Here is a 15,971-nt window from a genome sequence, read left to right on the forward strand (position 1 = left end):
CGCTTTCGCGGGCCAGAGAAATTTTAGATATTGACATTTCCCTCTGAAACAATCCGTTGCTTCCTCAGAAAGGCTCGAGAAGGGAGTGTTGATATTACGAACGGTGCTGAAGAGGACATGTTCGGCGCTCTTATATTCACAACTTTGAAGCGTTCCCCTAGCAGTCTATTCCAGAAATGGGGCTGTGGCTCATATGCCGACAAAGCTAGAGCACGAAGTGTAGTCCCCCAACAAATGTGAGGAAAGAAAAAAAAGAACAACAGAAAAATTCTGCAGAGGTTTTGAGTCCTTCGGAGTGGTAGTTTCCGTGAAGTGAGAGGGCTGCAATGCACTAGCTTTGTGTGGCAACCATGACACCACTGATCCGACGTACTTTATTCAGCAGCGCTCGTCTGAGGTCGCATGGCAGATATGGCGTTTTGTCGCCGATATTGTTTATTGCCTGTAGGATTAGTTTAGTTTATAGGGGTTTAACGTCCCAAAGCGGCTCAGGCTATGAGAGACGCCGTTGTGAAGGGCTCCGGGAATTTCGACCACCTGGGGTTCTTTAACGTGCACTGACATCGCACAGCACACGGGCCTCTAGAATTTCGCCTCCATCGAAATTCGACCGCCGCGGCCGGGATCGATCCCGCGTCTTTCGGGTCAGCAGCCGAGTGCCATAACCACTTAGCCACCACGGCGGCTCCTGTAGGATTAGGATGGAATCTGCGTTTAGAAATCAGCTGCGAGCAACTGTAGAACGTAATCCGGGGCATGAAATTCTGGCGGCCATTGTTTCCACAAACACTGAGCATTGACAAATCTCCATTGTGCTGTATGTGGTGCAACAAATGACGGAACGATGTTTCAGACTGACGCCAAGATCAGTATGGTTATTCCATTGGTTCATTTGAGTGACCACCGTTATCGTTAACCTCGTTACGTGAACTGCAGGACAAATATGCTTCTGCCTCTCAGGGATCTCATTTATGTCCTATACGCGAGCGGCGACCTCTTCGTCGCAACTAATTCTCTGATCTCATCGTCTCACATGGCCTCTGGCGCACACTTGACTGTGATTTACACAAAATCGACGTGATTACTTCGTTCCACTGTAAATTCTTAAGTTGCTCTGTATTGTCTATTCATGACTGAACCTTGATCCAGTATGTCCGGTATAACGTATTTTTCGCGATTTTTTACCTTCTGCTTTCAAAATTTTCCGCGCCGTTTTCCTGCCCATTATATTTCCGTTTGGTACCTCTTTTCCTATCCACCTCTCTCTCCGCCACCCTTCTCCCGCAGCGCGAAAGCGGGGCCTTCCCCGGCCTTCCCTGCCAATTATGGATGGCGTGTATTTTATGCGAAACAAGCGTGCAACGTCACAACCTGGTGATCATTCTATTTCTGGTAATTCGATAACTGCTCCCTCCTCGACACATAGCCCTCACAGAGGCGCAATCGAATCGCACGAAGCAGAAATTACAGGCGCCAAAGTGGGCGGCCAACATGCACGCTCGAGGCACGGCGTTTCCCACGGGTAACCACTCTGGTCGCGGGCGTCGCGCACAGGACGAAAATGAAACGCAAAATAGACGCGCCGCTGCGGCCGAGCCACGCGCACGCGTAGTTTACCGAATGCGTCGTGGTTGGGCTCCGATTAGATGGCGATGAGAGAGGCAGGCGTAAAACGATGGAGGTTTGCGGGCACGCACACTGCGGCGTAGGTCTGGGAAGTGGCTGCAGGGGAATTCCCGCGATTATGGGACAAGTGAAGCGCTGCATAGAACAAGCTTCGCATAACGAGCAATATATTCGCCACGAAAGAATAACGACCACAGTCGGGGTGAAAAGTACATACGGAATGCCGTGAGTGTGTGCAGTGTGATATAAGAAATAATGTCAAGACAGGAAACTATGAATAATTAACGCGGGTTTTCCTGTTCGTCGCTCCTTTCTGTTTTGTTAGTCGGCTAAACTGCGGTGTTCTGGAGAGAGGAAGGACTCCTTGCTGGGCGTAAGGCTAAACGCTGCTGGAGGCTGTCTGTCGTTCTCAAGAAAATAGCAAAAAATGGAGGGAACAGATTGAAATGGCGCAGGCTAGTGACTCAGCTTCACGTTGGGACAGCCTCGGCGCTCTCTGGAGGCCGAGAAGTTCGACCCCAGAAGTCGTTTTCCGGGATGAGCACCGTCTTTGGATATCCCTTCCAAGTGCGCTGTTGCGCCATTACACGCAGCGGGTGTGTCTGGGTGCGCCGTATTGCCGCCGTGGAGGCAAGCGCGCTTAAGGGGGCCCGGCGTTGCAAAGGGAAACGGCATCGCCGCGCGCTCCGGACGCCGTCTGGAGGAAAGTCACGGCCATCGCTCTTGCGCCAGCGAAAACAAGGCGCAGCCATTCATCCCCAAAGAAACGTTACAGAAATGGCTTTTTCTTACGCACGCCTGGGTCAAAGAAAAAACTATAAAAAGGTACCAAAACAGTGCGCGGCCAAAGAGACATTAATGACTCAGCGTCTAATTCCAAAATTCTTTCACACCAACCGCGCACTAGAACTTCCTTTTTTTTTTCTCAACGGACACCACTACTTGAGCCCCAATGCGATTGGGATTTCGCGTTCATCGGGAGCCCGGCAGCTGTTTCAAGGCTGGAACCTGAAAATATGACCGCCAAAGCAGCAATCGCGGCGAGTCTGCTTGCAAGACAGGGCAACGATGCCGATGTCTGCTGAGGCTGAACGCGATACATTTTTACTCTGTTTAGTTTTTCTCCTTGCGGGAGGCAGAACTACATGTAGTGTACGTAGGTTCACTGACAGCCGAAGCGTTCATTTGCAGCGATTTTAATCTAGAAGAAAAGAACAAAAAAGGTATGCGAAAAGTAATATAGTGCACACAATGCAAGCCGGAAAAATGATCAGCACTGACACTGAATTATACGCAGTGCACGCGCACAGACACACGCGGACACTCACACACGCTGAGAGAGAGAGAAAGCAGGCGTGCAAGAGAAACCCCACAAAAGACGCCGGCCTGCCAGTTTGGGCAGATTGAAAGCGTGTTCTGTCACGTTGTCTCGCGACGTGCGAACTGGGCTAACGCACGCTTCAGTAATATCTAGGCACCAGTTCTCTTTCCTTCTCTTCCGTGCCACATATAGCCATCCACAGAACGCATTTGTGGAGATTGGAGCGCTCAGCGTTCCCCACCACGACCAGCAGTGGGCCACGCCGTGAAGAGCCGTCGACGAGTTTATACGTATGTCGGACACCTTAAAAGGGTCTAGACGCAAAGTTTTTGGGTGCCCGTTTTTTCGCCTCGAAAGAGGCATACTACGGGCGTATCAATTATGAAAATGGGGTGAAAAAACACCAGCGCGCAGCGTTAATAAACAAGTAAAAACGATTTTGTACCGGCAGTTCCAGTCTCGGTCGGCGTCTGCGCTGGAGAGCACTTTGACGCCACGGTCGATCGCTGAAGCTGTATTATTGATGACGTCGTCATCTGGCAAGCACTGGTTGTTGCTGAGAACAACCATTGGGTTCGGTGACGTAGCAATAATTGGGGCAAGTGCACCCCCCCGTCACTTACTGTGGGTGCGGATGCCGAGCGGCTCCTTGGACAACATTAGAAATCGCATTGAATTTTGTTCCTCTCACCGCCTGCAACTGAAACTTGCTTGAAGACATCTGAAAAAAATTCTATCGTTTGTTTGCGCTCGAAGTTTTGTGTCTGTGCCCCTTTAACAAATCTAGTTGTGCGAAACACGGAGCAAAAAGAGCGAATTGTGGTTTTCAGTTTTTTCCCTATAAAACGCTGCAAGGAATAAAACTGTCAAGTACGTCTACTGTATAAGGACGCTAAGAATTTATGCGCCGCGGAGAACGAATAACCAGCTGCCAGTAAATCTGGGAAAATTGCGCTCGCTGAATCGAAATTTTCGCTATAACTGGAGTTCTATCGGCTGTGCTTCTCAACCTGAAAGAAAATGACGATAATTCCGGGTGTTTTTTTGTGGATCTGCTTGGTTGTTTTCAGGTTGAAGTTTCAGCGTTTAATCTGTGCAGAAACGACTGCGGTGCTTTGGTTGCGCATACCTTGGCATATCGTGCTCTGCGTTTGGAGAAGGCAGGAGATATCCCCGTATTATGTCAATGACTCAGAACCGAGACGATATTCTCGGTACGACTTTCTCCATGCAGCCGTCCTGTGCATAGGCTGTTTGGTCGTGGCCTTCATCGGCGCAACACGCACAGGCTTTCCTACGCAAGCAGCGCGCGCAACAGGCGTGTTGCATCCTATTCCGGCCTCCCACGAGCCCGATGAGTGACAGGAGGCATTAGGCGGCGCGAAGAAAATCGCCTTGTGACGACACGTCAGACAAGCTTGTTATTTAGGAGCGCCTTCATCTGCTTGGTCGCCTCCATTTATTCGACGTCATCGATGGAGCGTGGGTGCTTTTTTATTATTTATACGCTGCGAGGAAAGATAAAGACACAAAAAGTGGGCTGGCTGCCGACGCTGGTGCGTTTCACGCGATAAGGCCTTGCTACAGAGAATCACGTATCAGGATACGATGCAAGTATATGAAGCTGTTGAAAATTTGCGCTAAATGCGCACGAGAAACAAGAAACGCAACTAAAATGAAGTAATAGGTTATTGAAACCTCTCTGTTGTCGGATTTCGTCGTGGGAGGGTTTTGCTGTAACCTAGACACGTTAAAATTTTTAGAACTAAGATAAGCTGATGGGCGCACTACGCCCGACCGTGCTTTGTAGCCATCCGCAACCACCAAGGCACCCAGGAGCCAACTGTGCATGTTCAGAATTTGAGCGGGATTGGATCGACGCGGAGTGAAGGAGAAAAAAAAATATTTAAGCGGCATTACCAGCCAGCGATATTGCCGAAAAAAAAAGGCCTGTTAACACCATAACAACTTGTTTCGACGCTCAAAGCAAGAAAACCCATCATCCGCCAAATGTGGAAAAAACAAGCTAATGACAAATTGTATTGGATAGTTAAAGGGGGGGGGGGGAGTGAAACGAGCAGTCACTGCCCTGCATAGGTGTGCCACTTTGTATTTCAACAACACAATTTTGTTACAGGAGAAGCTAGTTTTGTACAGCCGCTGATTTCCCAACCCCACGGGAAGCACTCTAATCGCTGGTGGCGCGTTCACATGGCTGAAGTCGTATTGAGTGAGCAATGCTCAAAAAAATTTTAGCTTCCCGCTTGTTCTTTCTGGCGTACACCTTCGAAGGTGGGAACTAGCTGCAGCGGCCTAATCTTATATGTCCGAGTTCACCTATAGAATGAGTGCTGTTGCTTGTGCCATTACTTTTTCTGGATTTATTCTAATGCTCCAACACTCTCTCCTACACACACGTACACAAAGACAATCGCGCGCAAAAAAAATGCAAAAGAACGAAAAACATGGGTGGCGAACGCTTCCAACGCCGTCATCTGACAACGCCAGCCGTACGCCGGCGGTTTGTTTTCAGCGTCGATCTCGTCACTCCATGACGTCAAACAGACTTTATCCCGGAGCAGTTTTCCGGGCACAGAGGTCAGCTGGGCGCTAGTGGGTCAACACATGGTGTCACGGGGAGTGAACCAGCGCATGGAGCGTTATACTCGTCTCTTTTCTCCACGTGGTGACATAAACAGGATCCCCGCTGCGGCTGCAGCGCGTGACGGCGAGATATTGTTAAAGAAGAAAGAAGAGAAAGGAAAGACAAAGAAACGGCGGAATGGGAGGCGTTCCTTTACGGCAGGCTGCACGCAGTGCGGAAAACACTGGTGTTGCAAACGGACAGCGCGGTGACTTCGCTGCTCACCGGAGCGTCGTAGGCGAAGCCACGCTCGCGCGCCTCACGTGCCTGGGGAAACCGATCGCTGTGGGAGGCGGGGCCGCGGAACCGCGTTCGACATCGATACGGCGCAGCTGCGTGGCATAGCGCGCAGAATCGTCGCGCTAAGCGAGGAGCCTTCTTTTGTCCAGCTCGTCGGTCTCCGTGCAGGAGTTTCGCGTTACTGCTGTCGTGGCCATCGGGACGTAAGTGTGCGGATTGTGCGGCACCCCTCGGACAACGAGCTCCAGTCACGTGACGCGGGCGTGCCTCCTTGAGCCGTTCCGTGCCGCGTCCCTGAAGGGGGGTTAGTCCAAGGACACGAGGAACAGGCCGAATGATACGGGTCGCGGTGCAGACGAATGGGGATCATGAAAGTTTTGCGCCTCTTGCAAAAAAAATAAAGAAGCAGGGATGGATTATAAAGAAAAAAAAACAGATACGATAATCCAATAACGCCGCAGCGTTGGCCCATGGACAGGATCGACGGGACCCAAGGGCAACCGCATTCGAGCGACGGGCAATCGACACAATCATCTACAGCGAATAAAGAGAAGCGCACAGTGGGGCCGGAGACTACGAGAACAATGGCGTGATCCCTGGCCGCCGGAAACTGCCCATCGATGAGGAATGAAATTCTAAAAAGCCTGCGTACCGGAATTTCGCCAGACTGGCAAGGTTGAAAATTATTCTGGAGTAGTGTACATGACTATTTTAGCAAGCAAAGCGCGCATCACATCATTACTTAGATTGCCGCTGTGCGCTGAATGTTTTTTTTTTTTTTCACGCCGACATGAAGTTCGTACGGGCTCGTTCCGGCAGTTAGCAGAACGGGGCGCCTTTCTACACCTTCTTTGTGGCGAGTACATCCCATTCAGTCGTCCTGCCAGCCACGAATGAACTGGACGACACTGCCAAAGTTTTGTGTTCGCTTTCAGAATATTGTTTTTGTTTACCTCCGCTTGATGGCGGGTCAGGCGTGGCTCTCCTTTGACCAGAGTGTTCATCTTTGGACATCTTGGGCATCCGTCAGTAGCTTCTAAGGCTGCTATGTACAAGCACTTTTTGCAGCTGCAGTAGAGGCAGCATCCCGTAAGCTCCTTCTTTCCATGTGTCGTGTTGTGAGTGCTATTTCTCTCATTATCCATGTTGGTACATCCTTATTATTCCTTCTCTTTTCTGGAAGAGACAGGTGTCGTGAATTTTCTGGTAGCAATTGCCAACCTTTTCATTTTATCACCTCCGTTTCACTGCGTCTGCCTTCACATTATCGAGCCAAATAATGACAACGTTAAGAATTCGCCGCACCCCTTCCCTTCACTCTTTTTTTTTTATCGAAGGTCCTGGGCAAATCCGCTGCTCGAGACAGCGCATGGCTCAACGTTAGCAGCGTGTGCGTTAGTAGATTCGTGCCAGATGTATACGCAATGCATGTACTTGAGCCCCTGACGTCAGTTTAGGCGTCAAGAAGGCGCGCGTGGAGGGCTTTCATGAAGCGCCCACTTCACCTGTCGCGCCTGCAGTGATCATCACGAGGTTGGCCGGGTTGCATAACGCAAGCAGCACTCGCGTCTAGGCTGCCAAATCCGCGTCGCAGTCGATGCCAATTTGTGGTTTCGTCTTTACTCGCGTATGTCGCAAGTGTTGATCACATTTGACAGTTTCATGGAGCTACGAGAAATCCCAGAGGTGGCTTCAAGAGGGGCCAATAGGAGCGGAGCTTTAGTCAACGCCGAACGAAAACGCGTTTAGGACATTGATACTTCGTACATATTTGCGTCATGTGCTTTGCCTCGCAGGTATTATAGCAGGGACGGGGAGGGGGAGGTTGTCACAGCTCAATTACCAAAACAAAGGGCAATCACACGCATATCTAAAACATGCTAGAATCGAAATTGTGTATTGGGCAGAGCATAAAAAAAACATCGCAAAGCGTCACGCAGAAAGTAATTTCGCTAATTATTAAATTATGGAGGTGTACTTTTTGTACTACATTTAATGGCAGCATGGTGTAGTTTGCCTTATCTGCTCCTGTTTTCGGAGGTGGTAAAAACTCGCCAACGTCCACTCGCCATGCCCGGTGGTTAAGGTGGCCATAGTTTTCACGCGAGAGAGCTGGTTCTCTCTGTGCACTCAGAGCCTGGCGAATGTTTCTTCACTAAGTAACGCTCCAATTTGGGCAAAATAAAGCCTCTGAGGTGTTTACAAGTACTCCGCGCTAATATGCACTTATAAAAAAAAAACCCAAGGGTCATGGGTTCAGTTCCCAAATGGTTACCCAAATTTTTTTCAGAATAATTATTTTACTTTGCATCCTTACATATTCGAATGACATTTGAGTCATGCTATGTACGACCTCTTGACCACAATTTAACTGAAGGTTTAATCGTTCTCATTCCTCAGCTCGGTGTGTGACGTCATGACCCTCTCGACCAATCGGGATTTCCTCGACACGCCAACGCCTAAAACTACGGAGGTTTATCCGCTGAACGAGAGCTTAACGCTGTTGTGTAATAAGTTTGCTTAGGCACACGTCACAAGCTCAAAAAGTTATGTAGGGGATAGAACGAACGCTCCTTTCGGTACTAAACAATGTTATGGAACATAGGGGTGTGTTCTGTACGCGCAAGCACCACCTCCGAGAATTCCCAGGGGCATGCAACACTGCCTTGATAGAGACCGAAGGAGACTGAGGACACCGCTTTCCAAGACTGCTAATGACGCAAATATCCGGCGGCGGATTACGTCCGTGTCGCAATGAGAAGCCGGGGGCAAATTCTTGGCGCGGAGGCACAAGCCTGCACTGCATGCTCGTCACGTGCTGGAACACGGTCGTCCACATCGGCGGAGTAAAGACCCCCTGTTTAAAATTCGCACCGGCGCCAGCTCATGGCCTGCCACTCCGTTTCCTTCCTCGCAAGCTCTACCGAAGATTGCCCCTGCCAAGTTTATTCTCTAAACGAACGGAGGTACACGGTTATTTAAAATTTTGGATATATGCTTTAAGCACACGGTTATTTAAAATTTTGGATATATGCTTTAAGCACTTATCAATACCGGTGATGAGTGCTCGACTGGGTTCCGTTGAATATTGCGAAGGACATCTGTGCGCAGGGCGAGGGGCATATACGAGCCGTTCATGCACTCTTGTTGGCAAACGGCGACTCACTGGCCCATGCAATTATAGCGGTGCTAACAAATGAAATGAATTAATGAGCGAGGAAACCGATAAAAAAACTCACACATGTTTCACCTTAGCCCAAAAGCAAGAACTGACTACGATAGCTGAACCGCTCCCATCCCCCCACTCGTTATCTTTTCGAATCAATGCACCAGACTCGCTTCGATCACGTAACGAGAAACGGGGCATCGCCGAGAGCTTCTTCTCCCGGACTCGCGTGAGGCTTGTTAACAAGTCCGCTTAGGCCCCCTTGGAACGATGTGAACCAGGGGAAGCTAAGGATATGACATGCATCCCGAGTCCCGACATCCGCGGTTGGGTCAGACGTAGGGCTAAGAAACATCACCCCAACTCGGCGTCTGCGTGTTTACATGGACGCGGTGCTAGCGAGTCAACTGGAAGGTTTTCCAGCGACTCTAGTCCAGAGAATCAATCGCAGTGGCTCCTGCTTCCGCTCTCCCCTGCAGATAATTATATCCCCAAGCTTGAAAACAGTTTTTTTCCCAGTGACTCTATAGGAAGGGAGCGGGTTCAGTGCGATCTGTGGAAGAGGCCTTGCGAGGCAACCCAAACCCTACGGTCGGGTATGACTATAGGCCGGACAGTCGTCAGGCGGACGCGCCAGCATTCACATGAGTCGACGTTGCCGAATTCATACAAACGCTCAGTATGACATCAACGGCGTGTACCACTGAGTAAGTATCGTTGTAAACAACAAAAAAACAGATGGAACAGAAAAGAAAACAAAACACCTCCCCTCACTCTTCTGCATAGGCGATTGTTCTGCCTGTCACGAACGGCACAAAGCGCGCGCAGCCCGGCCAGCTTCCCCGGCCCCCGTCACCCACGAGAGATGGACGACAGAAGCGCAGTGCAAAAGCCTGTGAAGGCCCAGGGAGGAGTCACCGGAGCCAATTCCCGGAGCGAAGGCAGCGGGAGAGACCATCGCTGCTGCGCGAACAAAGACGGAAATGGACACGAGGAGAAAAGCCAAGGTCAAGGTGCTCTCCCCTCCTGAGAGTGAGTACGACAAACAGAAAATGACAAATGAAAAAAGGCAGAGGCAGGAAAATGAGATCCACGCGCCCACGACAATCCGGATTGCGGAAGTACTGGCGAGGGTTCACTGAACCCTTCTGGTCCGCACTGCTCCAGCAGTGAAAGAGGTTAGGGCTGGTTGTCCTTCCTAAGACCGTTGTCTGCTGAAAACCGCTTCCGCGTGAGGTGACCTGGAAAATAGTCTTCTTCCTTTTTCAAAATTCCCCGTATCGGGTTTCTCGCTTGCCTGCTATAGCAAAGCATATTGCTCCTGGCTTAAAATAAACAAAAAAACTTAATGCCCTTGCCGGACACGATTTTTGTGGAACTGTGGCCTTAGGTCGGTAGAGGGTCATACGGAAGATTTTGATAACTTCTGGAGCAATGCACTGAAAGAGGTCAACTTGGGAAAGGAGCGGTTAGAAAATGGTTGGGTAGCCCTTCGCTCTGCTTTGAAGATCTTATGCTGTTCGCTTTAATGGATAGGCAAGCGAAGCGTTAAGACACAATAGAGTAAGAGGCTGGTGGAAAAGTTTTCCGATAATCGCTGCCGCTTACAATTTCCGCTGCTTTACAATAAGCTGACCAAGGTGAAATATTTGAATGAACAGGTGGAAGCTACATTCAAGAGGCAGTGGGCCGTGTCTGAATAGAAGGCATTGACGGCTCAAAACTAACCCAAATGCTACAGTTTGGAGTATACGGCAGGATTAGCCTTGACCGAACCACTATCGCTGCTAGAAGCGATTAGCGGCATCTGAAATTTTTCCTAAAATATTTACGCATGTACTTGATTTACAGCTGGGATGGAAATTTTCATTGCACAATGTTACGAGTTAATATACTGTTTGGTAAGGGATTAAAAATAACGTGGACAGCAGGCCACACTATAACGCACCGTGCTCGGCCGGTCATAATCTTCGTTGTAGCTGGTAAACCGTCGCGTTCTGATATTCGCGCGAAAGTGTATGCGATTAATGACGCGAACATCAATGGAATACACGCCTTTAGCAAGATACCCTGCCAAACGTCCAAGGGGAAAAACCCCGAGGAATTTTTAGAGCGCTCGGGAAAGATAGAAAGTAGCGAAAGTACCCTTGACGACGTAAACAGGCAGCGGTAAGCTCAGGACAGTCGCATGCACACGAACGTTCTTTCGGAGATTCTTCTATTTAATTTTTCTTTGTAAAGGTAGACGTAGTGGCGCCGGGGTGTCCCAGTCACTCTACTTTCGCCAGGAGTTGCTGGGGGCGTAACTGTTTGCCTTCAGTTCGTTTTTCAAATTTGTCCTTTCATGGGCGCTTCCCATTGCGTTCATTTTCCGTCTGTTCTAAAATATTATTCACTTGCTGCCATTTTCGAGTGGCATATGCTGCGGTTACATGTATTGCCTCGCTTTTTATAAGCAGTGGGTTGGAGAGTGAGGGTAACACAAGGTCATAACGACTGCTCATATGGCCACTGTCCGCGTCCACAATTATGCGATGAAACATCAGCAGTTTTCAATGGATCTAAGAGCAGCGCGGTCCACGCCTTTTCAAGTTTTTAAGAGATATAAATTCAGAGGAGCTTAAGTTTTTTGGATATTCTCAGTAGACACGCCAGAAAGAACAACCGAGCTGTCGAGAAGAATATTGTTCGCGCAAGCCTAAAGAAACTCTACACTGGCAGGTATCGACATATACGAAGATTTGGCCCTAGTATAAGACCCAACAGTGACTCTATGAACTGTGTGACGTCATGTAAAATGTGCTGATCTAAACGACAGGAGCCCAGGTCAAAACTCGAACATCTGTGAAAACATACGATTTACAGGAAAATGTAGGTAAACGAATACCTGATGTGTATAAGTGACCCATGAAAAGAGTGTTTTTAATTTAGAGGAATCGAAATTCCTGAAGAGCGGAAATGATGGGATTCGTTGTATGCGTCGATCCAGTTTGTCTCCTAACTGAATTCAAGGTACCATGATCAAAGAGATTTATCAGGGCATTCTTGCAGAACGTTATGCTCCAATAGGCACGAAGGAATATGAGATTCTGGGATTTGGATAAGTGTTTCAACGGAATTACGACCAGAAGCACTCTTCTACGCTGGTTAGAAAATAGATGAAGAGGACGGTGGACCTCATGGAGTGGCCAAGCCGGTCTGCTGATATTATTTCAATTGAACATCTTCAGTTAAGCGTAGTGCGTAGTCTGAGGGGCAAAAAAGCCAGAAGCGTCGAGCAAAAAGTCCACCAGCGGCTGCAAGAGCGCCCCGTGACAACGGCCTTTGAGGTATCAAATAAATAAATTAAATAATAAATAAAACATAGACGTTCACTGACAGCTTCCTGGACTCCACGCTGCGGCGGTACCAAGCAGCGATCGACAGAAAAGGTTTGCGTGCGAAGTGCACACGGCATTAGGTTATTGTGAAAGGGCATTCTTGAAAATGTTGCCTAATTTTGTAATAAAAACATACATTACAGCCGATACCTTCACGCAGCGCAGAAAGCAGTCCTTTAGTAAATTTGACGCCGAAAGAAATTGCGTCTTAATGTGGAGATAAATATTGGTTGCTATTTTGTAAAAAGTCCGATATTGTTTTCCCACTAGCCTGGTGCGGATGTTTTAGTGCGGTAAAGAAAGTTAAATTCGAGAAACCTAAATATCATATCTTTTTGTTCACTGCTGCAGATGCTGGGCAAATAGGCAACGTGCGCTCCCAATCATGAAAACGACCTTCTAAAAATGCTCGCCAGGTTTACGCCGGCGAGAAGCTAACTAGCACCGCGCGATATGAAAGTACTACCGCAAGAATAAACGGGCACATTTAGCACAGACTGAAACGTGAACAAAAAAGCAAAGTAAACAAACTGTTACCGGTGTTTAAGTCATGGCATCGATGAGTGGATTTGTGCGCTATGCGTAAGAACGACTCCTCACAGAAACGCCTGCGTTGACGAGCGTAGGAAAGCCGAATAATGTGCATTCTGGTTCGTAATTGCTTTCCGCGTTTCTGTGTACGTCGACAGCACTGAAGGAGCAGCTGTAGTGTTAGATAAATCAGGTCGATAGCTTTAAGTGCCACTGGCGAGTATGCGGCATTATCACCCACCCAAACGATATTCTCGGCAGAAATGCCATCATGGAGCAGAACAAGCATTTCGCTGGGTTTGCAGCAAATGTTCTGGGTGCGCCGTCCGTGCCTCACCCTACGGCGTTTCTTTTGAGAACGCAGCCATTTGTCTGCACCCCCTCAGGTACAGTAAGGAGCAAAATGGGGCGTCCTACTGTGAAGCCACGCACACCAGTTCGCGCATTTGAGGCGTCTTTTCGCTCATTGCGTCCTCCGCTTCACAAGGCTGGCCCGTGCAAACTCGTCAGTGCGATAGACAACTCTCAGGTAGCTGTTACTTCATAATTGTTCCGGACAGAGCCAAGGACTGAACGAGAAAAAGAGAGGACACGTCGCTGTCGCTTCATGCCCACCGGCGTAACAAAAACTACGCAACCGGTGGTCCGCTATACTGGCGCGCTACTGTGGCGCTGTACAGTCGAGCAACTTAATGAGTGGAAGGATAGAAGGGACCATGCGCCCGTCAGTGCCACCGTTGTTGCCCATCGTGGGTCGCAGCCCTGACCCTGACGCGCTTGCGCAAAACTAGCGTCGCACCGCAAGGTCGCGCAGCGAGTGGACGCGGCACGTGGAGAACAAGACCTTCAGCACCGGCAGTGTGGATGCAGTGACCGGGAGCGCACAGCGACCGTTAGGAAGCGTAGTTTTCTGCTGATAGTTTGCTCCATACGTAAGCTGTACCCATGAGGGTGTCTCTGAACGCCGCTTTCGCTTGTTACTAGGCTCACAAAAGGGCAAGAAAAAAAAAGAAGGCAATTTGTCATGAAATATAACATTTGGAAGACAACCAAAAGGAACGCAAAAGAAACACGAAAAAAAATTGTAGGAAAAAGTAAAAGCGGACCTTAGGTCTTTTATCTGCTGCTAGTAATCGTCAGATTCTCCTTCATGCCCTTTGCCGATAGCTTAATTTTTAATCTTTCTTTAAGTCTGAGGTTTCCACTTAAAAAATGAGGTAAATTTGCAGGATGGGGGAATTTCTGACCAAATATATTACCAGCTGGCATTCAATTACAGGCGCATTAAAGAATTTTGACGCACGCAACCATCTGGCAATAAACCGCAGACAGGGGCTAGTTGGTAAAACATTTTTTGCAATGCCATCTGAAGCCCCCCCCCCCCCCCCCCCCCCCCCGGGTCAATCGCCTCTCGCAGTCTCGCATGTACTTACATAACTTCTGCGTTCTTCCTGAGGCTCGTGTAAGCCATACAAATACTACCTCGCTGTTTGTCAGACTGATGTACTGTCTGGGTGCGCTCGCGATACCCGGCGCCGACAGCTAGTTGAGCACGTCTTTATTAGGCCGCGAAGGCCGGTGGCCGCACGCGCTCGCACCGGTTGGCAAGTGTCAGGCAGAGGCTGAAGAAAAGGAATAGCTGAACCAAGAATCAACTTCGTAATAAAATAGCCAAGTTAAGCGAGCGCGATGGCACCGAGTCCATTTCATCGCCGACAACCAATTTTACTGCGAAGGGAAACAGAGCCATTTCCCGTCCAGTAGAATGGGCTGTCAGTAAACATACGTACTTCACCAGCCTTCGTAGTTCTGCCTGCTTCAACAAACGATACATGGTAAGAAAGAGCTGTACGGTTAGGGGTGCCGTGGGTAACAAACAGCTCTGAGGCAGCCGTAACTCTCACCGCCGCCGCGCGCAGCGACGCCTCACCTGGATAGGATGCGACGCGCCCGGTCTGCGCCAAAAGCAACAGGAGGAGGGTGACGGGGCCTGGAGTGAAGCGGACTGCTGTCGCCTTCGTGCTCGTCGGTGCCGTTACCATGGTTCGCTGTGGGCGCCGTCTGTCAGTCGCCAGCACGTAGTACACGACTTGAGGGCCGTACAAGGAACGCGCATCCGCGCTGCTTGTGCCGCGACGTCCACACTGCAGCGGGCCGAGGAAGCGACTGGCTCGCTGGGCTGGCTGGCTGGCCGGGCTGCTTCTGCCGCGGCGACGATACGCCGCCTCCGGCGGTGGTGCCGTCCCCGCGACCGGCGCGTGCGCTTGTTTCGCGTGCCCTTGCCCCTCCTCACCCTCGAGGGAGCATCCTTCCGTTTCTTTGGTCTTTGTGCCGTTGTTCTTGGCTCCGCCGTTGCAGACGCCCTGGTGAGGTGTCGCAAACGACTGCAATAGCGGGATAAAAGAAACAAGCGCGAAGGAGTGTCCGAGCGAGCGCGCGGGAATGGTTCTCGTGCCACCGGGCTCACATGAGTGGCCGTTGCCCAAGCTGGTCGAGTTGGCTGTGATGAATGCGGCCACACACGGAAAACCACACACTGATAGCTCTCATAAGCTACAGCAAGGGGGGGGGGGGGTTAAATAGTGGCAATATACGACCGTCCCCTGTCTCCCCCCCCCCCCCCCCCCCCCGACTTCTTTGCTTCCTTGCTGTAGCACCTGACAGCTATCGACGTGTTAAGAAAAATCAAGAAGCATGATCACTCAAATTCGAGATTCAAAGCAGTAGGTGAGCCATAGAGAAGACAACGCACCTAGGGAAAGCGTACTCGATCTACCCTAACGGTTCTGCGGGTACCGGCTGAACTGGCCTCTTGATTACTATGTCGCGAGCTAATTTGTAGTGCTGTGATCATCTGCTCGACTGACCTCTATGCTCCACACAAGATTCGGCAGGAAGCTTAAACTTATACATTGCTAAGTCGCCACCAAGTCACATCTGCATGAACACGTCAGAACAGCGGTGCAATGGTGCGAGTCTTTCAAGGTTCGACAAAATTCATCTGACGCGGAATTTTGCGAGCGTTGCCCACAGGTCGCAGAACAAAAAAGAAAGAAGCGGCGT

The 15,971-nt window shown here is 49.8% G+C and overlaps 1 protein-coding gene across 1 annotated transcript in view; it reads right to left on the minus strand.

The window, feature by feature from the left end:
• The window catches only part of LOC144115723 (uncharacterized), a 44,594-nt gene extending 29,428 nt beyond the window's left edge, over window positions 1–15,166 (minus strand). The window contains exon 1 of the mRNA XM_077650203.1: window positions 14,839–15,166. Coding sequence (XP_077506329.1) covers window positions 14,839–14,950 — 112 coding nt within the window. The 5' untranslated portion in view covers window positions 14,951–15,166. The remainder of the gene's footprint in view (window positions 1–14,838) is intronic.
• Between the last annotated feature and the right edge of the window lie 805 nt (window positions 15,167–15,971).

Source organism: Amblyomma americanum, chromosome 1 (genome assembly GCF_052857255.1).
Source record: "Amblyomma americanum isolate KBUSLIRL-KWMA chromosome 1, ASM5285725v1, whole genome shotgun sequence".
NCBI classification, from domain to species: Eukaryota; Metazoa; Arthropoda; class Arachnida; order Ixodida; family Ixodidae; genus Amblyomma; species Amblyomma americanum.